Source organism: Ovis canadensis, chromosome 2 (genome assembly GCF_042477335.2).
Source record: "Ovis canadensis isolate MfBH-ARS-UI-01 breed Bighorn chromosome 2, ARS-UI_OviCan_v2, whole genome shotgun sequence".
NCBI classification, from domain to species: Eukaryota; Metazoa; Chordata; class Mammalia; order Artiodactyla; family Bovidae; genus Ovis; species Ovis canadensis.
In genome coordinates, this window is record NC_091246.1 from 6,357,094 (window position 1) to 6,381,338 (window position 24,245).

General features: G+C 50.2%; 1 protein-coding gene across 4 annotated transcripts in view; it reads left to right on the forward strand.

The window, feature by feature from the left end:
* Positions 1-24,245, forward strand: part of ASTN2 (astrotactin 2) — a 1,128,670-nt gene that overhangs the window by 82,308 nt on the left and 1,022,117 nt on the right. For 2 of the 4 annotated variants that reach the window (XM_069573832.1, XM_069573833.1), the window contains exon 1: positions 10,703-11,221. The exons of the other annotated variants lie outside the window; for them this stretch is intronic. In XM_069573832.1, the coding sequence (XP_069429933.1) occupies positions 10,828-11,221 (394 nt within the window). In that variant the 5' untranslated portion in view covers positions 10,703-10,827. Of the gene's footprint in view, positions 1-10,702; positions 11,222-24,245 lie in introns of those variants that run through there. 4 annotated transcript variants of the gene reach the window in all.

Below are 24,245 nucleotides of genomic sequence, written 5' to 3' on the forward strand. Positions count from 1 at the left end.
TAAATTAGAACTAAATCCAAACTCCTTGCCATGGCCTACATAGACCTGAATAATTGAAGCCATACTAACTTACTTGGACTCATTTTATCCTTTTCTAGTCTTGCCCGTCTACTGCCTAGCCATGATGGCTTCAGATGTTTGGCCCCTAGAATTGGCCAAGTTCTCTCTCCGAGTCTTTGTGATGGCTGCTCTTTCTGCCTGGATTTCCCCCGTCCCCCCGGTTCCCACAACAATGCTTATTCATTCTTTCTTGTTTCTACTTGATTTCCACATTTTCTGAGATGCATCACCTGGTCCTCAGATATAAATTAATACCTCTCTCGTCATTCTAATTCATAGAACCATGTTCTTTTCTATCAAAGAACATCGAAAATCATCAACATTTAAAATCATCTACTATTGTAACAAGAGTCAACATGAGATCTACCCTCTTCATAAATGTTTATGAATACAGTATAGTATTGTTAACTCTAAGCAAATGCTGTATAGCTTCCTTGTGGCTCAGATGGCAAAGAATCTGCCTGCAATACAGGAGACCCAGGTTTGATCTCCAGGTCAGGAAGATCCCCTGGAGAAGGGAATGGCAACCCACACTAATATTGTTGCCTGGAGAATTCCATGGACAGATGAGCCTGGCAGACTGTAGTCCATGGGGTTGCAAAGAGTTGGACACGATTGAGCAACTAACACACACACAGCAAATCACTAGAACTTAATCATATTGCATAACTGAAACTTTATACCCATTTACTTTGTTGAATAGGATCTCCCCATTTTCTCCTCCACTATAGTCATTTTTGATTATTTGTTTTTGTCTATCTCTTGACCTGACAGTAAGCTCTATAAGGGAGGAAAACCTCTCCCTTCTTCCCTTCTGGTTTCTTTGGCTGGTCTAGTAATTAAGTTGACATAAGACAAAGAAAACCTAATTTAATTTCATGTGTATGGCAGCTCATAAAAATCTGAGACTCCAAGAAGTGACCAGAGCAGGCAGCTTCTATACCTTTCAGACAAAGAAACAATAAATTGGTAAAGAACTGACAAAACAAGGGCTTTGGGCTTGGGGCAGCTTATTTGTAAAGAAGTAACAAGCTTTCTTTACACAGCCTTCTCTGCCCTGAAGTCCCTGTCCCTAGTGATGAGGATGTCTCTCCACCTCTTGGTAGAGACAGAGTACTTTTCACATGGAAGATGTATTTCCTATTTTCGGGGTACAAGGGAGGATCAGCGGTCGTGCACTAGCTGTTTGTTGAGCAACTTTAATTCAAAGCAATCGGTATGCCAATGCGGCATGATTCAGAGTGCTATATTCTGCTTCTCTTTAGCTCCATGAGTGCAGGGACCATTTCAGTTTTGATCATCCATGTATCCGCATTCCTGGAGCATAGTCGTCCACAGTCCTCCAAGAAGGAGAGATAAGAGGAAGAAAGGGAGAGAAGAGGGAAGAAGGGAGGGAAGGATGAAGGAAGGGCTCTTATAAACATGTTTGTCTTTTTCTCTTTGTAAACCAGAGTCTCAGTCAAAAAAAAAAGAAAGAAAGAAAAGTACATATGTATTATGTATAGTGCCTAGAGCCAAAATGAGTGACTTCCTATAGATTTCACTGAGAGCCTCCCTAAAAGAGAGGGAATGCATCTGTACCTTCAGGAGACTTTCAGAGCCTGCAGAGCCCCTGCCTTGCTGAGCCTGCAGATTCTCAGACAATTGGCATCAAATACAGCTTGGTAAGTGGGTCAGGAGTGGGGGACATCCTCCATATCCCTTAGATACATCTGAGCAAAGGCCCTTGGAGTTATGTTTACAAAAAGCTCCTTAAGATGGTGGGAGAAACAGGGCAAGGAGGCCATGGAGCTGTGAGGCAGGGCAATGGGACCCCTGGCTGTAACAAACTGTGCAGGAGGCTTGAGAACAGGCCGTCTTGGGGTTTCACCCCCAGACCATCAACCGACCTAGCGTTTGTCCTTGAGTATAATAGAGAGACCACATTGTTCTCATTGTATAGATGAGAAAGTGATGCTTGAAGAGATGACTACATGACATCAAAGCTGGCAACTGAGAGAGCTGGAATTGGAACCCTGATTTCCCTGACTCTAAAGGTTGCTAAATAAGATTACTTAAAAATTAAAAACAACATGCATGCAAGCGCGTGCATCAACAAACTTAAAGAATCGGACAGAAAAGGTCTGCTCTCTCCCTACTGCATTCAAGGTCTCATGGGTATTAAATGGCAGAGCTGAAATTCAAAACCAGCGTCATCTGATGCAGAAGACTATTCTCTTAACATTCATTCAGTCATTTACCAAGTTATCATTGATGACCTCACACATGCCAGGCAGCAGAGGACAAAACTGATAGGATTTCTGCCTTCACGGCAACTATAAGTTAATAGGGAAGACAAATATCAAAGGACACCCTTGCAAAGTGGTTGTTATTATCCCCATTCCAAAAGTATGGGAACTCTTGACCCTTGAACTATACTGTCTTATTGGAGGAGGTCGTGGAAAAGACGTCACTCCAGTTGACCTGGAAGCTGGACCTAGGCTCCTCAACCCCCTTCTCTCTTTTTGAAATGTATTAATACATTTCATGCATTGTTCCCGGAACCACATCAAGGACACAGCCTTGAGAGAGCAATGTGTTATTGAGACAAGCTGAATGGTGTATGTGACTGAACCCCGTTAAGACTTCTATGCAGACTTTCAAGACTCTGGCAGACAGATTCAAAGATCAGCCCCTGCAGCACCCAGGGCAAGCCTGGGGTCTTGTTAGCACTGCCGCCCAACAGTCTGGGGGGGTCTGCCTCTTTCTTTGGGCTCCCTGTGCCCTCAGCCTGCGGGGCTTAGTTTCGAATTTCAACCCAAAGAAATTGGAAGGACTTTATTCAACGTAAATTGCCCAGCAGATTGCAGGGAGCACGTTTTCTATGTGTTCCCAATTCTCTCTATGCAAAGCCAGGATTAACGATTGCAACCTCACAGATGGTTGTGAGAATTAAATAAGAAAAGAATGTTTTGCGCCTAACTCATAGTAGGCACCCAGAAAATACTGTGGAAATAGTCACTCTACGCTTCCAATACCTTCACCAGTTCAAAATGTAAGAGTGCAAACAATGGGCTGCAGGAAGCAAAATGACCTGGGACTCACTAGCAGAGCATAACACTTCCACTTTTCATTAGTAATATATACTCTAATGCCCCAGGTTCACAGTTCAGCTTGAATAAATATACAGCAGATATTGCAAGGCTTTTCTAAAAAACTAAAGCATCTACCTGTGGCTGATTCATGTTGATGTACAGCAGAAACCAACAGAATATTGTAAAGCAAGCAATTATTCTCCAATTAAAAACAAAAAAATCTAAAGCACTAAAGCAGGGTCCTAGACAGGAAGAGCCATTGGAATCCAGAAAGAGGGTCCTGAAAATACACCAGTAGTAAGATTTGGAAGGAAAAAAAAAAAAAAGATGCAGGGGAATATCACCCGTTAGTATGTGTTAATGATGAAAGATGATGAGTGTAACAAAGGAAGAAGGGAACACGGATAGATGAAATGATTAAGTAGGCAAAGAGGTACAGGGATTTGGGCACATGCAAATGAATGATGGGGATGAATTAGAGATGAGTGAACTTGAAAAAGAAAATGCAAAAGGATGAATGAGGAAAGAGAGACTTTCAAGGAGTGTTGTGAGAATTTTGGCTAGATGGTATAAGAAGGATTTGAAATGACTGCAGTAAATCATGGAACAAGAGGAGGTTGATTTAGAGGGCTGGGGACAGAGCATGTGGAAGGTAGTGAAAGGTATGGGTCGGAGAAAAAAGATAATAAATTTGAGAATCGTTAAGGGAAAGAGTCAGAGAAGTACTGGGTTGAAGCAGAAATCAGTCAAACAGATGCAAGTAGAAATGAAGAAAGACAATGGTGATTAAAATATTCTTTCATTTTTCATGAAGGATAAGTTAGAGACAATAGTGAAAGTTCACTCTAAATGAGACAGAGTGGAAATGTTCTGAAAAGGGAGATGAGAAATGGAGGGATGAAAGCAAAGAGACAGAAGGGTCACAGAAGGACCAAATAAATAGATATTTGGAGGTGAAAACAAGCTAGTGTTACTGAGGACCTACTATGTGCCAGAAAGTACTGGGTGCTTCCACTTATACCTGCTGGTTCACTCAACCTTCCCATCACCCAACTTAAAGAAGGAAAATTAAGGCTCAGACAGGTTAATTACTAGAATTAACCAACTAGTGAGAGAGAAATGAATTTGAGCTTACATCAAAGAGAGGTTTCTGAGCCAAAGAAGCAGGGATCGAACTTAGGTCTTCTGCACTGCAGGCAGATTCTTTATGGTCTGAGTCACCAGGGAAGCAAAGAAGCAGCAGTAATAGAAATATTTACAATGGTCTAATTTGGAGAGATCAACAATAAAAGGAAAAGCCCCAACACGGGCCTTCATCTTGTAATTGCTCCTATACCAGCTGATGGAATTGGGCTCCACATGGTTTCAGGTGCCAGAGTTGGCAGCCCTAAAACAGGAGAGTGTCTGGGGCGAGGTGACTGAAAGGGAAAAAAGGAAACTGTGCTGAGTGGTAACCGGATTCAAGGAGCTGTGGGGAGCAAGGCAGGCATGAAAAGGACGCTGTGAATTACTGAGGTGGAAGAAACAAACGGGGGTGGGGGGCATGTGTAGGTACAAGAGGATCGATGGAAGATTGAGCCTGGATGGAGTAGAGATGGAGCAGGAGATAACAAGCTCTCCTCCTGAACTGGAGTTTGTGTCCTAGACATCGTCCTGAAGCTTACAGAGGAAAGACTGTTATCACTTGGAATCATGGAAATCTGCGAAGGCAGGGAAGAAGGACAGAAGGAAAGATGGAAAGGAGGGAGGAATAAACAGAGAGAAGGAAGGACAGACGACTCACTGTGGAAAACCAAAAGGATGGGTCCCTTTTTCCCTGCAGAATTATGGCTGGTGCCTACTCTAATACCTGTCTTATAAGTAAAAAGCCAATGAATGCGTGATCATTCATTCACAAAATACTGACTTTGTGTCTCTACGCTATGTCAGCCGCAGGGCTAGCGTGGGGTGGTAAGCAAGACACTCACAGACTTTGGTCTCTTGGAGTCTCCAGTCTAGAGGGGGAGGTGCATCAGGAAAGTGCGCTAGGACCTCCCTGGTGGCTCAGTGGTAAAGAACCCGCCTGCCAGTGAGGACACACGGGTTCCACCCCGACCCTGATCCAGGAAGGCCCCACGTGCCTCAGAGCAACTAAGCCTGTGCACCACAACTGCTGAGCCTCCGCTCTAGAGGGTGCAAGCAGCAACCACTAAGCCCGTGTGCCCTAGATCCCATCCTCTGCAGCAAGAGAAGTCACCACAACGAGAAGCCTGCACAGCGTAATGAGAGTAAGCCCCGCTTGCTGCGACTACAGAAAAGCCCGAACAGCAAGGAAGACCCAGCTCAACCCAAAATAAACAATCACGTAAAATTATTAAAAAAGAAAATCTACTAATAAACGGACAGTAGTTAAAAATACGTAGTGAGTGCATATTGAGAGAGAGATGAAAGGACATAACAGGAAGTCAGAGAGGGGCTCGCTTAGATTGGGGGTTTAGTCATCTTAAGGAAAGTGCTTTATTCACTAAGACTTGCATTTAAGTGAAAGGTCACTAGGGAGGTCTGAAGGGAGCTCCCTCCAGGCAGAAGGAAGAGCCTTTGGGAAAACACTGGGGATACAAGTGCTTGAAACAATCCAGGAACAGGAAAGAGGTGCATCTGGCCAAAGCAGAGTGATGGTGGAGAGGGTCTTGACACAAGGGGCTGGGGAGGAAAGCAGGGAGCGAGATGCCAGGAGATGTTTGATTTACTTTAGAATGCTAACAGAGCCTCACAGGGGCTAGACATTTTCACACATGTGACCTCATTTAATTTGCACAATGATCCTGAGAAATGGGTACTTCTTTCTTTCTTTCACAAATAAGATCTAATAAGGGGCATTATTTGGAGAAGGCAATGGCACCCCACTCCAGTACTCTTGCCTGGAAAATCCCATGGGCAGAGGAGCCTGGTGGGTGGCAGTCCATGGGGTCGCTAAGGGTCGGACATGACTGAGCGAGTTCACTTTCACTTTTCACTTTCATGCATTGGAGAAGGAAATGGCAACCCACTCCAGTGTTCTTGCCTGGAGAATCCCAGGGACGGGGGAGCCTGGCGGGCTGCCGTCTATGGGGTTGCACAGAGTCAGACATGGCTGAGGCGACTTAGCAGCAGCAGCAGCAGGGGCATTATTGAGTAATTTGACCCAGTAGGGGAATAGTAGAGATGACATATAAACCAAAGCCTGTCTCTCTGCAGTCTCTGCTTTTTCAGCCACACTAGGTTGTCTCAGTCATGTGGTATGAATTTTATATAGTCACTCAGTTGTGTCCAACTCTTTGCAACCCCATGAACTGCAGCAGGTCAGGCTTCTCTGTCCTTCACTATCTTCCAGAGCTTGCTGAAACTCATGCCCATTAAGCCAGTGATACTATCCAACCATCTCTGCCATCCCCTTCTCCTCATGCCTTCAATCTTCCCCATTATCAGGGTCTTTTCCACTGAGTCAGCTCTTCACATCAGGTGGCCCAAGTTTTGGAGCTTCAGCATCAGTCTGTCCAATATCCTATTCAGGGTTGATTTCCCTTAGGATTGACTGGCTTAATCTCCTTGCTGTCCAAGGGTCTTCTCCAGCACCACAGCTTGAAAGCATCAAGTCTTCAGCACTCAGCCTTCTTTATGGTCCAACTCTCACATACACACATGACTTCTGGAAAAACCATAGCTTTGACTAGATGAAGTTAAAAAAAAAAAAAGACTACAGTAAGGTGGGGGAAGAAAGAAAGGAAAAAAAAAGTTACAAAGCAACCTAGAAAGGCAAATATGAAATATGAAAGATAAAGCAAGAGGAAACGTTTGCTGGGGTGCTGGAAGGGGTTAGGAAGAATGAAAAGGAATTTCAGATCATTGGAGTCAGAGATGGGGGTATGAAAGGACCCTAGAGAAGAATAAATTACGTCAATCATGAATTGTAACTAATTAAATCAATAATGAACTGCGACTTAGCAAGAGAGGGGAAGGGCAAAAAAAAAAGGGGGTATCAGTGGCCACAAGATAGGGCATCAGAGTGTAAATGTGGGGGTCCGAGCATCCTGAGGGTAGGTGGGGGTTTGGGGCAGGAAGGTGGTGTGCTGTTGCAGAGAGAGCGAGGATTTAGGAGTCACGCAGACGTGAATTCCAACACTTGGTAACTGCGTGATCAAAGTCAAGTTCCTTAGCTTCCCTGAGCCTCAAACTCTGACTCTATCAAGTGGGGATAACAAGCCTCCCTCCAGATGTTGCTGAGATTAGACATCAAAACAGCAGTTATAATTTATTGAGCACCTACTATGTTAAGCACTTTGCATAATAGTTGCTGAAGTCTCACTACCACCAGAAGGCAGGAATTGTTATCATCATTCACTGATGTTCGGCATAAAGTTTTGAAGCTACAGACTATGTGTTCAGAAGTATGAATTATTTTCCTGTAGCTGTTCCCAAGTCAATACCGCCTACTACATAAAGTGGGTCCTCCTCAACATGAACAGAAAATCCCTTGCCTGCCTTTTTTGTCTCGACTTCAATCTCACCTCCCCCTTAAAGAACTTCCTTTATTTCCTTTTGTGAGCTTTGCCCTTGGTGCCTTCCACTGGTTGGCACTTTCTCTTCTTAGTCAGGGGTGTTAGTTGCAAGCAACAGATATCACTTCTGATCATTTAAGCAGTAACAGAATTCGGTAGTGATATTACTCAGAATCTCCAGGAGGGCACAGGATCTGGGCTGAAGCCCATGAAGTCAAGAGCACCACTCCAAGTCCCACCACAGAAATGGCTGATGGAGCGATTGTAGCCGCAGCCAGGGTACCACTGGGTACCACAGGGTAATTCACACTTTTGACACCAAATGACAGTGTGCTCTAAGCAGCAGTGTTAGAACAATTTCCACGAGTGTTGAAATCTGGGTGTAACTGCCCCACTTGTTAACACTTTGGTCCCCAACTGGATTCTGCCTAATTCTAGCTTCTTTCCCAGCATCTGGCGTGGGTGAATCTGATTGGTGAATTCTGAGTCACGTGCTCAACCCTAGCTGCAGTGGAAGCTGAAAGTGGCGGGAAATTGTAGCCTCTTCATGGGAAGTGGACTCTGGCTGAGAGTAAAGCAGCCTCTAAACTAGGAAAGGGACTCATTCAAACACTGAGCAGCTGCCAGGAATGCCAAATGCCAGCTTTAACCTGGAATGTCCACTCCCATGCCGCTAGACCTACGTGGCTCAGTTTCATTGGCACCTCCTCTGGGAAGCTTTCTTTGATTTCTCCAAGCACATGTTTCAGAGCACCTGATAAAAGAAACACACGTCTGCCTGCCTGCCTGCCTGGTGCCTGAGATATTCCTGGGCTCTCTTATCCCCACACCTCCCTCCCCAACATTATAAGCTCTCCAAGGGCAGGAGTTGTGTTTATCCATCTCTGCACCTCCTTATAGTGCCTGGTAGGAGCCCTAGATATTCAGCGGTGAATGAATGAATGAAAGTGTTGGTCTCATTCGACAGCCTTTGTACCAGAGGTCCATGAAGGACTTGCACAGACTCTGCCTTACATAAGGGAGCCCTTTTTTCCTGGTGTGCACTTCTATAAATGGACTATGTCAGCATATTTGAAGAAAGGGGCATAGAAAATCAGAAAGCCCCATTGCCGAGGATAGTGGCGGATTGTAAGGGTACAAAGGAGAGACTGAGGGAGCCAGGGCGACATATTTTGGAGAAGTAAAGGAGCTGGAGCAGGCACCAGGGCGGCAGGAGACAGTTTAGGATCTGAGGCCTTGAAAGGCCAGATTTCTGACCCCACCCCCACGCCAGGTTCACAGATTAGTAAACTGAGACAGGAGAAGCATACCCTCCAAGCCTCTGAGCTGAAAAAGGCCCAAATGTGCTCACGCAGACATGCCTTTCACGATATCTTTGATGGGTGGGCTTTCCCAAGGTCACTGAGGACAGTGTGATTCAGTTGAAACAGCCAAAGCTTTGGAGCTTGGAGTTCAGATCGCAGCTCTAGTGCTCATTCACTGTGTAACCTTGGGAGGTCCCTTTACCTCCCTGACCTCCTGATCTCAGTTTCCTCATCTGGAAAATGGGAATCATGATACCCATCTCACTAGAGCATGTTTATGTATAAAAGTTAACATAGGTACAGGTCCAGCACTTGGAGAATACTTACAGTATAATTAAGTCCAAGGTCACAGCACAGGTTTTGATTTTTTCCTTCTTTTCATCCTCTCTCTTTATTCAAAGTCATGAAAAAGTGAATAAAATGTGATGGGAGAGGGCGAAAGTCCATTCCTATGAAGGGTTAAAGACAAGAAGGAGAAAAGAGGCAGAGGAGGGGAGAGCTAAGATGAGAGAAGTGACTAAGGGAGGAGACCACACCAAAAGCACAGACAGGCAAAAAAAGAAAAACCCCAGGAGATGGGAAATGGCTCACAAATAATAGGTAAGGAGCATTTATAAGATTAAAGTCAAGACAAGTAAGAATGAAATGTGTGTTTGGAGAGATGAAAGAGAGAACAGAGAGAGGAAAGATGAAGAAAGGGGGGGGGGGGAGTGGAGGCGTGGGGGGACTCCTCGAGGTTCAGATCCCTATAGAGGGGATGTCTCCCTGGGGGATCCGAGGTATGTGGGTCAGAGAGAACCGACCCGGGCCAAAAGGTTGCCCTGTGTCTGAGGACCTCGGTTTACAGTTCAACTAGAATCCGGGAGAAAAAGGATGGGTGCGGGCGTAAAGAGTGGATGAACAGACCCCTCCTCTGGGACTCAGGCAGTAGGTATAGGAGCCCTTGGGAGCCAGGAGCCGAGGGAGTAGTAGGTCCCTACCTCGCACCCTTTTCAGGAATTTCGCACACAGAGCAGCCAAGTAGAGCAGCTCCACGCTAGGAGCAGGCATCCAGAACAGAAGCGCTGGCTCGCCGGGCGCAGGCTGGGGGCCAGAACGTCCTGCCCGGGTCCGTGTAGGGGGCGGGGCGGGGGGCTAGAGGGGCGAGTTGACCAGCTGTCGGTGCCCCCTCCGAGACCTGGGTAGATGCGAGAGGTGGGGTCCTAGTGGTGGGAGAATGAATGCCAGAGTAGTGGGCAAGCGGGTGGGGAGGGGGCTCTGAGACCACAAGGAATTATTTCCGGGACTCCAGAAAGGGTGCAGGACTTGTTATTGGGCTTAAGGGGAGACAAAGTTCAGTCCTGGCCATCCAGAGGCGTCCCCCTACCTCTCAGAAGGCGGGGCCTGGAGCAAGGCTGGCTACCGCGCGCCCCCAGGTGCAGCCTCCGGGTTGAGCGAGGGCTGGGGTGAAGCTGGGAGAGCTGGGTTATTAGGTGGACTTAGGGGAGCGCCCGGGGTCCCCAGTCTTAGGAATCTGGAGAGGGGTGCTGCGGCTCAAGAATATTGTGCGGGGCGGATCGGGGGATCCTGGGAAAGGCGGGGGCGGGGGCGGGGGCGGGGGTCGACTGGGATTTGCACGAGGCCGGGCGGAGCCTCCGAAACGCTCCGGGTCTGAGCCGGGGGGAGAGCCAGCGAAAGGGGCGGGCGGCGGGGCCCGGGGAGGCGGCGCGGCGGGGCGGGCCAGGGCCGGTCGGGAGGCGGAGCCCGGAGCTGGGGGCTGCTGGCGAGCGGCTCCCACGGCTCCTTAGCTCCGGCGCCGGGGTTCGCTTCGGCGTCCGCCGCCGCCGCTTCTGCTTCCTCCGCCGCCGCCGCCGCCCCGCAGCCGCTCCCGCCATGGCCGCCGCCGGCGCCCGGCGCAGCCCCGGCCCCAGCTCGGGGCTCCGGGGGCGGCTGAGGCTCGGCTTCCAGCCGCCGCCGCCGCTCTTGCTCCTGCTCCTGTTGGCCGGAGCCGCCGCCGCCGCCTCGCGGGAGCCCGACAGCCCCTGCCGGCTCAAGACCGTCACGGTGTCCACGCTGCCTGCCCTGCGGGAGAGCGACATCGGCTGGAGCGGCACCCGCGCCGGGGCCGGGGCCGGGGCCGCCGCCGCCGCCGCGTCCCCGGGCTCCGCCGGCTCCGCGGGCACCGCCGCCGAGTCGCGCCTGCTGCTCTTTGTGCGTAACGAGCTGCCGGGGCGCGTCGCGGTGCAGGACGACCTGGACAACACGGAGCTGCCTTTCTTCACCCTGGGTAAGGCTTGGCGCCGGGGCTCGCGGGGTCCCGGGAGCCCTAAGTGAAGCCGGACGGGTGAGGGCGCCCTGGGGATTCCCGCCCCGGGCTGCCCCGCTCGGGGTCTAGTGAGGGCAGCTGAGGGGCCCGGAGGGCGTACAGGTGGTTGGGATGAGCGCGTGGCGGGAGCCGGGGGGCGTGCCAGCCCTCTCGCAGTGGGGTCCGTCTCTCGGTGCAGACGTTGAGCTTTGCCGCGGGTCCATCTCGGACGCCGAGACCCCAGCTGATGCGTGTACTCGCGCTAGGGGCCGCGGTGAACCCGGCTCGCAAGCCAGGTCTGGGTCCAGCCGCCCACTGCTTCTCCCGGCACGGCCGTGGGCCGCCCGCGGTTACCGCCCCCTCGCTCTCGCCTAGGAGTTCTTGGCTCTGCTCCTCGGGATAGGTTTTCTAGACAATCGGAGCTCAGTAGCTCCATGTAGAATCCCTCAGTCCGCATACGCTAGGTTTCCCGGTGGGTTGGGTGACCTTGGCCAAGTCTCTTCCCTTCTCTGGGCCTCAGTTTTAGCCATCTGTGAAATGGGGCCGGGGAGGATTGAGCGATGTCTGAGCCCTGGGGTTCAGAACCCAAGGTCTCTACTTTCTGATTCTCCCTCCATCCCCGTTGTCGCATTCGCCTTCCTAACCCCCTCCCAACGGAGAGCAGGTTTGTCCTCGCAGCTCACTCACTGGGCTAATAATAATAACTTAAAGGCGTGACATGGGGAGGAGAGAGGAAAGGGGTGGGGTGGGGATGGGGGCTCAAACGGAAAAGTTAATCAGAAAGTTCGCCAGCAGCTTGCTGCCTGCTGGTTCCCGGCGCGAATCCCGGAGGAGTCGGCCCTTCCGTGGAGCTGCGGGAAGCACAGCTGATTCCCACCCGGGTAATTGATAGCTTAATTATCTCGGAGAGCGTTTACAAAAATGTTGTTCCCCCTTCGCTCTACCGCGCTGGCTCATCGCTCTCTCTCCCCTCCCCTCTTGGGGGCGCGGGGTGCGATTGGTTGTCGGAGTCTGGCCAAAGCCAGCTCCGGGAAGGCGCTGGGGTTCGCCGCAGACTCCAGACCCCCGTCCCCGGGTCCTTGGCCTCACCGGGGTCCGGCTCGGCTCAGGCACTTCGGGGTGGGCCTTCGAGGTCCCATGGCTACAGGATCCGGGCTTGAACCTCTGAGGTTAACTCTTTGCTCGCCCAAGAACCCCCAAAGCGTAATCAATGGACCGGACTCCTCTGTCCAGAGACCCCAGCCCCACCCCCCACCCCAGTGCCTTTCCTGCTTGCCTTTCGGAGATTTGAGCGAGTGCCAGGCCCTCTCGTGGTCTGAGCTTGCGCCTCGGGCTCTCCCAGGCTGGCTGTAACCTGAGCCTACCAGGCTTTCTGGGATGCTAGGCGGGAGACCGCCTTGCAGGTTCCCAGGGGGACTTCCCGCGGCGGCGTGTCTGGCGTGCGACACACACATTCAAGCATACACACGCCTGCGTGGACACATACACATTCACACACACGCTTGCACACCTCAGTGACCCTTCCCACGTGCGCTTGTGGGATGCCCGTTTCCAATAAGGCCATAGGCTGGCGTTCCTTACGCTGAAGAGCTAACCTGGGGCTCCTGCCCAGCTCCTGTGACCCCAGGCAGGGAAGGGCCCTTCCAGAGAAATGGAAGGTGTGCCTTCTACACTTCCAGTCCCAACCTTCTCCCTCCAGCCTCCTGATCTCTCTACTCTGGGTTGTCCAGAGAGGTCGGGAGTGGGAATCCCCCTAAAAAGCTGTTCAAGTGAAGGGGAAAGGGGGAACGTTCCTGGTTGCGTGTGGCATGACTTGGAGGTGAGAACCCAGAGCATTCCGGCTCCCCTCGGATGTGAAGACGGGGTCCACCCAGCTACAGGAGTCATCCCAGAATTCCTGGAGCTGGCAGCCCCTGTCTTTTCAAACTTTGGCTTTCAAGAGAGAATGAATGCCAGGGAGCCTGGGGCAGGCTGAGGGAGGAACTGAAAGACTCAAATCCCCCAAGATCCATGCTTCAGCCCGAGAGACTCCTGGTACCCTCCACTTGGAGCCTTCTGCCTTCTCTGACGCAGGCGGCTGAGCCCGGTGGAGACTGCCTGCTGTGGAGTCCCAGGGCGCCGTCCTCCGTGGCAGCTCTGAGCCCTTTGGGGGTTCAGGAGCCCTCTCCACCTCCTCTTCCTCCCCCAGCGCCCTGGACTGGCAGCTCAAGGCACTCCTGCCAGGGATTTGGCTAGCGAGGTAGTCACCAGATGGCCAAGTATAGCAGGAGCTGTGTAGGGAGACGTGGGCTTTTTGTTTGTGTTGGTCTTCCACTGTTTGCGTGTAAACACAGAGTGCACAATGAGCTCTGGGAGGGCCAGGCTGGCTGAAAATGAGGGCTGAAGGAGGGGGGTACTATGAGTCATTTATGGCCGTATCTCCCGCAGGGTCCCCCGGCAGCCCCATCCCATCATTCCTGTCCTCAGACCTTCTAAACATCGTTGTCTCCTGTTGGTCTCCGGCGAGTTGAATGCGTCTTTCGCTCTTAGGTTGCCAGTTCAAACGATTTGGAGGTGGCACATGCCACAGATGTGCCTGCAAAGTCAGTAAAGGCTGAATCTTGCCGGTAGTGGGGTGTGTGGAGCTGCCGCTAGGGGGTGATGGTGTCTGCCAAAGCCTTTGGGCCATGCTTAGGGTTGTGGACCCAGAGCTGGTGGTGGTAAATTGTCCCTGGTGTTAAAGGGAGGAGAAGGGAACAAACAAGTGAAAGGTCGAGTTCCCACTTTACTCCCAGTCCACTTGGGGGACCTTAGAGTTCATTTGCACACCGTTTCATCAAAGTCAGTGGCATCCCTGGCCCACCCTCCCTCCATTCTGCCTGTCTTGTTTGAGCTCTTGGCTCTATTATTGGGAGTGCCCAGACATAAAAGACTTTTCCCCAGGTCTATTCTTCTCGGTGTTTCTAATCTTCCCTTCATGTTCCAGCCTGCTTTATGTAGGCGGAAGTTCTCTCAGAGGTGAAATACCACCCCTCCCCCAGGTTTCTGTGTCTGGGCCTCTTCTTTAGAGTCTGAGTTGGTGGCACCGATAAAGTGAATTTCCTTAAACTTGATCATGGAATAGCAGATAGTTGTTGCGTGCTTAATGTGGTGCAAAGAGCTTTCCTCTTGCCTTTTATTATTTACTCACATGGAATATAGGGGAGGGGGCACTGCTGTAATTGATTCCCATTTTATAGATTAGGCAGCATTCTTTAGAGAGGTCAGGTGCCTGGCCCAAGGTCTCAGTGTGAGTACATGCAGACCTGGGCCTGGAGTCTCGGTCCGCCAGACACCTGCATTCTTGGTAATTGCTAAACTCAAGTCATCTTGAGCCAAATATGCATCGAGGGGCTGGTTACATTTATGTAGGGCATAGAGCAGAGTCTTGAAGAGAAACGTTAACGATCAACACAAGAACCTTTCCCAAGGGAACTTAGCTGCATTGGTGTGCTGAAGTATGAGAGTGTGAGAATGAGGCATGAGTTAAATGCCCTCCAATGACCCTGCCAACTCAAAGTTTCATGACTCATGGGATGTCAAAGGGCATCCTATGCAGTGGTGCCAGGGAATGATGGAGAAGACACTTTCTGTAACATCAAGGAGGGAAGATATCTCTTGAGACTCAGAGAAAGCTGGGGACACTTCCTGGACAGGAAAAAATAGGATAAGCCATGGAGGATGGGCTGGGGGAGACGTTGAATGCTGCAGTACAGCTTGGGGACTTGATGCCTGTTAGGACCTGGAACTCTCAGCTGTGGCCCACTGGGACCTTGAACAAGTCACTTACCCCCAGATCTTCAGTTCTTTCATGCTGTAATATGAGTGGGTGGATGAGCCCTAAAATAATCCTTTGGTGTAAAGATTCTATGAACTTGAAGTGCCCTGATCTGCTCTGTAAGTCTGACTTAACTGCTCTTGCTTCTCAACTCTCTCCTTTTCTTTGCTGGTAGCATGGGGGTGTCAGGAAGGACCCATGGAAAAGAAAGAATTCGAACAGGGACAACTGTCAGTGCAGGGCTTCTGAGGAGAACAGGTGCATCGCTCAGTTCTCAGCCCCCAGGCAGCCCCAGAGTGTGCCTGTGGGTTTAGGTTTCATGCCCACCAGCAGGGAAATGGCATCCTTCTTCCTGTGCTTGATAGAGGCCGGGCTGGACTGTTTACCTCCAGCCTTGATTCAGTGAAAGAGGGAAGAGAGAGAAAACCGCTCACTGCCAGCATCTGTTACTAATTTGCTTGTGTTATAAATCACACAGGTGAGGAATATTGCTCTGTCTTTGGGGGAGGGTGTCTCGAGAAGGAAAACCGTCCAGTAGTGTGTCTTTAAAAGGATCTGCGTGAGTAGATCCGGCAGTGTCCTGAAGCACTGTCCCGAAAGGTTGCTCCGTGCAGGAAGCTAATCGGCCTGAGGGGAAGACAGAGAAGCTCTGAAATGCCAGCTTGATCAGTTCTGCAAAGATTCCTTAAAATACAGACCAAAATGGACACTGAAAAAGAGAAAAACCTCCAGGACCAGGGGACGGGGCACTACGGTAGAAGGGTTGCTAGCAACAGGAAGTTAGCCCAAGGACAGTCCACTAGCCTAAGGAGGGCCAGAGGAATTTCCTTCGAATTTGAATTTCAGTAGAGAATGAGGCAAATACTTTTCTTTTTTCCCTGTCTGATTCTAAGCAATGTCCTAAAGGTGCAAATACCAAGGGTGTGGAGAGCAACAGGACAGGAGGGTGTGTTGGACAACCAAGCATTGACCTTTAGTGATGACACGGTTCTCATGGGAGGAAGCCTTCAAGCAAGGCACCAGACAATTATTTGGCAGGCATTTGGGGGAGGGACCAGAGGCATTGAGGCTATCTGCCCTTTCTGGTTTCTGGTTTGATCCTGAAGGTTGATACCAGTCATTAAGTGGGAAGAAAAACCAAATAGAACAAGTTGGGTTTTCTGTACGGATTTCTGACCACAGAATATTCATTAAAATCAATTCCAGTGTGTTTTTGTGTGTGTGTGTGTGTTTTTTTTTTCCCTGTATGGGTAAAAGGGAGAGATGGGGTGGATGAGAGGGTGAATTTGATGTCTTCAAACAAAGCTATGCTTAAAAAATATTATTTAGGCTCCAGGCCCCTTATCACTAAAATATTTCAGTAGCACTCAGACTTCAAGGTCCCATCCTTCTGTGATGGTCCAGGTTTCTGGGACATTGTTAATAAGGGGGCTGGTTCAGTGGCCTCTGATCTGAGTGTTTTCTCCTCTACTTTCCGCTTTCTTCCCTCTTTCTGTCTCCATTCCTTTGCCAGCTCAATCTGATGAAGTCTATTTAATAATTAGGGCAGAGACAGGTGTATTATCTGCCCTCAAAAAGTACAGTCTCTCTGGCCATAGTTTTTACATTCAAGATTCAACCGCCTGACTGCACTGCTTCTGCTGCTGCTAAGTCGCTTCAGTCGTGTCTGACTCTGTGTGACCCCATAGACAGCAGCCCACCAGGCTCCCCCGTCTCTGGGATTCTCCAGGCAAGAACACTGGAGTGGGTTGCCATTTCCTTCTCCAATGCGTGAAAGTGAAAAGGGAAAGTGAAGTCACTCAGTCATGTCCGACTCTTCGCGACCCCATGGACTGCAGACTGCGCTACACCTCTTTATATAAAGGCCCACCACGTCCCTAGATTTCTGGAAGCAGGTCAGGTCCTGGAATCAATTCTCCGTCCATAGCAAGGGACCATTATACCTTGTTATGGAGAGTGTGCTCGGGCAGGGTGAGAGGAGGATCCGTTTTAGCTCTCAGAGGCCCAGGTTGAGTCAAGAGTGTCCAGATGTGCTGTTTCTGGGGGTCAGGAGGCCCAGCCAGCTTGACAGCACAGCTCTGCAAGCTTTTGTGATCCGGAGCTCGATCGTTTTCCTGAATGGGGCCTTCAGGCTGCAAGATCATTCAATAGTTTTAATTTACAGCAAGTCCAGCGGTAGTTTTGACTAGGCCTCTGGCAGGCAAAGCCTCCTGCTTCTCACCTCCTTGCCTGGCTGTAAGCTAGACGTTGGCTGCCGTGGGCTGTTGTGAACATGCTGGGGAGAGAGGACGATGGAGAACAGCAGTGCCTTCTGTGAGTGGAGCCGTGAAGACTGGTCCCACGACCATCAGTTTTAAGCTCACAGCATCACAGACTCTCAGAGGGCACTGAACTCACCCCCTCCATATTATATGGTAACCCTGGGGCCCAGACAGGGGAAGAAGCCTACCTAAGGGCCAGCTGTTCAAACTTAAAGGCAGTGCTCTTGAATCCCACTCCGTTTCCTTCATCACACTAGCCGCTGACACAAGGGTCTGGGCTAGATATATCTCAGGTGTGCAGCTTGGTTGACGATCATAAGGTGGCCGAGACTCTCCTCCTCTTCCTGTAAAACAAACCAAAACTAAAATATCTAAGGAGGAAGAGATCCTTCTAGGGAAGTCAAATTCGTTCTGCCCAGGTGTCCAGTTGGTTGGCTCTAGTGTCTCCTGAGAGCCTGAGCCGGTGGGTTTTGTGCTGGGGGAAGGAGGAAGCCTCATGGCTCTTGAGGCTAGCTACCAGTGAGGGTAAGCAGAAGCCTACTGTTTTCCAGGAAAAGAAAGTCAGGTTTAACCTTGAAGTGGAGCAGCATCATAGAGACGCTTCCTTTGCAAAACTAATACTTTCCCAAGTTCTCATACTGACCAGCTAGTGGCAACAGAAGATTAACTATCGAGAGAGAGAGAGCTGGCTTGTCTTTCCTCCCAGCAGAGCTTGCAGCATCTCTGCCCCAGGAGGAGGCAGGCAGCGGTGCTTGGCAGGACTGGCGCTATTCCCCATTGCTTGCGCACTGCTCTCCTCTCTCTGGCTCCTCGCTGATGTCTGCAGTTTTTTTTAGGACAACAGCACCCCCCACCCCATGAAGACTTCTCTTCGGATTGGGAGGGGGTTGGTGACTACCCAAAGTAAAATTCGGGATGGAAAGCTCCCTTTCTGGCATACGAGAACATGCAGACAGCCCCTCTGTGAGTCAAACATTGACAAGGATGTTGTGTGTTACAAACCATTAGGGTTTTCACCTGAGAAGGCACCCTTGCTCAATCTTTGCTGTCAGACCGCTGGCAGCCTCAGATCTCAACACTTCTCCTGACTACAATTTCAGCTGTCAACTCCCTGGTCTCTCTTCCCCTGGTCTTATCCTCCCTAATCCATCCTCTGTACTTGGAGACAGGGATTTCATTCAAAGCCCAAACCTGATCATGGCTGTTGTCTCCGAATTCGCTGATTCCCCATTATTCTTAGTATGAAGTTCGAGCTTCTGATTGAGTTACAAGGTTCATGATCAGACTCTGCTCAGACTATCCTGTGATAAGACTATCCTTCCTCCTTGTTCTATAACTGCCCCAAATGCCCTGGGAAAACTCTTTCTTACCTTTCAAGGCTGAATTCAAATATCAGCTTACCTCTGAAGCCTTTCCTGACCTCTTGGCACTGAAGTGGGACACTCTGGGCCTTGGTGCCCACTAGTGATATAAAGACTGGTGTGACAGTGGCCGGTCCCTTAGAACTACCTGGAGCTTGCCAGGCACCGCTCCAGGTGCTTAAGATGTATGGGAGAACAGGAGAGCTAGGTCCCTGTGTTGAGAGAGCTCGTATACACACGTACGTGTGTGTACACGCGCGTGTGTAGGTGTATGTCTGTTGGGGAGAAGATGATAAAAATAAACATATTACATAAGAAAATTATGTAGTATGTGAGAAGCGATAGATTCTACGGAGAAAAGAAAATGGACATTTTGGAGATGAAATCGGTTTTAATATTACATAGACTCAAAAGACGGCTTATAGAGTCGAAAGATTGCTTACTGAGAACATAGGATGGAACTAGGACTTGAAGGCCACGGAAGTGTCTCCAAGCACATATGCGGAAGAGTATTGCAGGTAGAGGATGGCTCCAGCACAAACCTGACTCCAGAGCACGCCTGGAGTGTTCAAGGGCTGGCACGGAGGCCCGTGTGGCCAGAGTGGAGTGAGTGGGAGTGGGCGGGAAGGACAGGAGAGGAAATCGCATTTGGGCATTTGTTGTGAGTCTCATGGAGAGCCAGGCAGGACTTTAAGCCAGAGGGTATCCCCATCTGACTTCTGTCTCAAAGGAATTGCTCAGGCTGCTGTCCAGAGGGCAGTGACGTGAGAGGAAGATCTCTAGGAGACTGTTCAGGTGAGCAGCGAGGGTGGCTTGGGGCAGAAGGAATGCTGAGCTCATGGCTTTGTCTGTCTTATGCTGCTCGTTTGGGATCTCCATAGGCAGAGAACATCCCTCCTTCATCTCGGGGGCTGCAATGACTCACCCTGTGCTTGGCACATCCTTGGTGTTCAGGGATCTTAGATGACTAGAAACTTGGGGTTGCCAAGTCTCATCACAGAATCCACACTGTGCAGAACTGGAGGGGTGTTGAAACTCCACTTCTCTGTTCAGGCTGAGCTGAAATGCCACCTCTTCCGTGAAACCTTCCCTCTTCTGAGTTCTTGCAGCTTCTGCCTCTACCTTCTCCTGCCTCCTTATCATTCTGAGTAGTGCCTTTAGGGTGAGTAAGGAGACTACTTGATTAGAAGAGAGAGTTGGGTTTAGGGAATCACAGAAGCCGGGTAATGAATGAGCACCTGTGCATTGTGCCAAGCAGAGAAGCACCGACGGTTCTCAGGGAAATGATACATCATGGTTTCCGGGTCATCACTTGTCATGAATGGTGAGAATGTCAGACATTGTCTAAATGAAGCCCTTAAAGAAGTCAAGGTCACATAGAAAGTCAGTGGTAGAGCAGGAACCATGTCCAATCTCCTGACTCCCGAGTCTGATGTGTCTTCCTCCCACCTTAGGCCACTGGAGTAGGGAGAGCTGGTATTCCAGACTTTACCATTCTGGCATGAGGTAGACTGTGAAAAGACTGACCATTTATTGAACATTTACTATGTCCTGGGGAGAAGGCAATGGCAACCCACTCCAGTACCCTTGCCTGGACAATCCCATGGACAGAGGAGCCTTGTAGGCTGCAGCCCATGGGGTCACGAAGAGTCGGACACAACTGAGCGACTTCACTTTCACTTTTCACTTTCATACATTGGAGAAGGAAATGGCAACACGCTCCAGTGTTCTTGCCTGGAGAATCCCAGGGACGGGGGAGCCAGGTGGGCTGCCGTCTATGGGGTCACACAGAGTTGGACACGACTGAAGCGACTGAGCAGCGGCAGCGGCAACAATGTCCTGGATGCAGGGCTGGCACGTCTGTTATTTCCTCCTCCCCACGTGCTGAAAGACAGCTAGGACTCATCTCATGTTAGAGATGACCGTGGAGGCCCAGAGGAGCTAAGGAACATACCCAGGATCACACAGCTGTCCTACAGCTGAGTCCAGACCCAGGTCTGCCTGGTTGCAATCCCCATGCTCTCTCTGCCATTCCAGAGAGGCACAGAACTAGCAGTGCTCATGAGTTTTCAGCTCCTCGACAACCTCTTGTACTTCTTATCTCTTCCTCTTCTCATTATCAAGAAGTTGCAGATGTTTCTTATCGAGCAACTTCAGGTGTGACAGCCTCTCAGGCCCGAGGGACTGCACACCTTGTTTCTGGGCTGCCAGGAGCTGACTCAGCATCGCCCAGGGCTTGCCAGTTTGCCAGGAGGGCACCGAGCTGTGTCTAATTCTCTCTCGACGTCCCTCATTACTGCTGGACTACTCCAAGAGCAAGTTCTGAGGCTGCTGTGCCTTCTAGATTTTTCTCCTTCCCCACCCGTTCTCTACCTCTCTCCTTCCTCCTCCCCTGTCTACTTCCTTTCTCAGAGCTTTCCCACCTTCTGCTGGACGTACTGTTACACTAGGGGCCCTATTGCCTAGGCCTTCCAGGAACTTAGAGAGGCTCTACATTCTTTTTCTAGAAATTCTCAGGCATCTGTTGTCTGATTCACAGCCCCAGTTTGACTCCATAAACCTTGTCATTTCTCCCCTTCACCCCAAGTCGACTTTTGTTGCCTTAGTACTTCTAGCAGTTTTGTGCCGTTTTAATATTCTCGCCTTGAAAATGAAATTATGAAATTTGTTCTGTATTATCTATACATATGGGATCTATATAATATTTATATATGATGCTGTAAAAATCCTAATAAATAGTGTATGGTTCTCCTAAAATATTAGAACTGGCTCAAAGAATGCCTTTGAGATCCAGCCCAACACCCTCATTTACCTAGCGAAAGTAAGTGCATTTTTCAGGGTTTCCCCAGCTAAGCCAACAGCTTCCCGGGTGGCGCTAGTGGTAAAGAACCTACTTGCCTATGTAGAGACACGGGTTCGATTCCTGGGTTGGGAAGATCCCCTGGAGGAGGGCATGGACAACCCACTCCAGTATTCTTGCCTGGAGAATCCCATGGACAGAGGAGCCTGTTAGGCTATAGTCCATAGGATCGCAGAGTCGGACGCAGCTGAAGTGACTTAGCATGCGTGCAGCACAGCTAAGCCCCAGCAAAATCCAGCTTCCTCTAGCCCAGCTCCTCTGACAGGGTATGCCAGCTAGAAGACCCAAAGCGCTGGGGTCAAACCCTGGCGGCACTACGTTTTGACTCTAGACTTGGTACGCCACATCTCTGAGTCTCTGCCCATGAAAACATGAAGGTAACATGGCAGTCAGTTCTCTGAGTGGCTGCGACCATTATTTTTGGAGCGTTCCCCCACCTCCATCACTGAAATTGTAGTCCAGGCCCGGCTCCATGCTCAGTGTTACTTACATGAAAGCCATAAGATCCTTACAGAGATGGTGTGCGCAGAGCACCCAGCTCGGCGTCTGGCACAGTTTGTGCTCCGAGCCTCTTAGCCACCTGGAATCCTTTTTATGGAAGGAGGTGGAGGTATGAATAAATAATGAATGCAAATTCCCTTTTCCCTACCCCGTCTTTCCACTCCTGCAGCAAGGCGGAAAAAGGATGAAATTGACCATTGATCTCTGCTCCCTCTCCAGGAGCCCGGGCACGGGGGACTCCGGGGTTGTGTGAGGACAGTTTGGCCAGAGAAGCTGGGAGGCTGAGCCTGAGGCAGGTGGGTGCTGCGGAGGGAGGCGGGGAGTCGGGCAGAGCCCTCTCCCTTCTGGTGGCGGCTGGCTGACAAAGCCCTGCTCTCAGGCACCCGGGGCGAAGTCACGAGTGGCTTTGCAAGCAGCCGAAAAGGGAAGGAACATTTCCATTAGCAGAATCAGCAGTAAAGAGATTTCCAGTCACAGTAATAGCTGCATTTGGGGGAATCATTTCAGTGGCGGCTGTGGGCGGAGGAGGGGGGAAGGGGGCAGGGTGGCCCAGAGAGGCATGGAGTCAGCTGGTCTCCTTGCAGGAACTGAGAGGGCACCCCTGAGAACCAGGTGCCAGATGCCCAGGGACTGTTGGGGGCCCCGAGTGAACCGGTGAACAGAACCCCTTCCTCGGGAGGCCCCAGGGAGGCTGCAGGCTTGCTCTCTGTTGCGTCTGCTCTGATTACCTGGTTTACTCTTTTCAAGTCTTCAGAGCCAGCAGCGACTGCGTAGTCTTCCGGGGGTTGTCGGTGGTAAAGGTCCCATATTACTTAGTTCACTTTTTCCTATCCAGGGGATCTTCCCCACCCAGGAATGAAACCTGGGTCTCCTGCATTGCAGGCAGATTCTTTACCGGTTGAACTAGGAGGGAAGCCCATTAAATCAGAATCACCTTAGAAGCCAGGTTTTCCCTTCCAGACCTACGGAGGCACTCAGGAGGGGCCTGGGAATCTGTACTTTAACAGATGTACCAAATTCTTGTTATGTCCCTGGGTATCCTGGGTGCAGTAGCCCCTGGGAACCTCTGCAGGCTCACGTCCTGACATTCCTGGTGGCATCTGGGGCTCTAGCCTCTCTGGGGACTGGCAGATTTCAGGGGGGACCGGGCGTATTCCCCCTAACTGACTCCAGAAAGGACATGTTCCTTCTGCTGAGCATGCTTTCCTGCTCCCTGCCGTCTCCTAGCCTTCGCTCAGCCATGACCTCTTCTGAGGAGCCTTCTCCTTTTCCTCCAAGGCTTAGGTAGAGGTTTCTTTTTTCTTTCTTCTTTTTCCTTCCCCCTCCCCCTACCAAATGCTCATACCCCCCTGGTAGGGTTGGCATATTTTGTGCACAAAAATAAACGCAAAAAATAAAACGCAGAATGCCCAGTTAAACTTGAATTTCAGACAATGAATACTTGCCTAGTATAACTACCTCCCATATGTCCCATGCAATATTTGGGACGTAGTTATGCTAAAAATGACTCTCTGATGATCAGAAATTCAAATTTAACTGGACAGCCAGTATTTTATCTGGCAACCTGCAGGGACCCTGTGTTTCTCTCTCTGCTGTGAGGGATTATACTACCAGTGAATGCTTTCTTCCCTGAACCCGTATGTCCTCCATCTCAGAAAACCAGAGTATCATTCACCCATTTATTCAAGCGATGAAATCATCTTTGATACTTCCCTTCCCTTGCCTCTCGTTCTCCCAGTCGGCCAACCCTGTTGGTTTCACTTCTAAAATGACTCAAACATCTTCGCCTCTCATAATGTCCTACTGCCTCACCTCTGTCCAAGCTCCCTTGAGCTGTTACATCCGTCTCCTAACTGCTCTTCATACCTCTTCTCATTATCCTTCTTTATATTGTTTGATATATAGCTAAAGTCTGTAGAGCATGCTGCTGCTGCTGCTAAGTCAATTCAGTCATGTCCAACTCTGTGCGACCCCATGGACGGCAGCCCACCAGGCCCCCCCGTCCCTGGGATTCTCCAGGCAAGAACACTGGAGTGGGTTGCCATTTCCTTTTCCAATGCATGTAAGTGAAAAGTGAAAGTGAAGCCGCTCAGTCGTGCCTGACTCTTAGTGACGCCATGGACTGCAGCCCACCAGGCTCCTCCATCCATGGGATTTTCCAGGCAAGAGTACTGGAGTGGGGTGCCATTGACTTCTCCGATAGGTCAGCAAATGCTACCTAGATGTC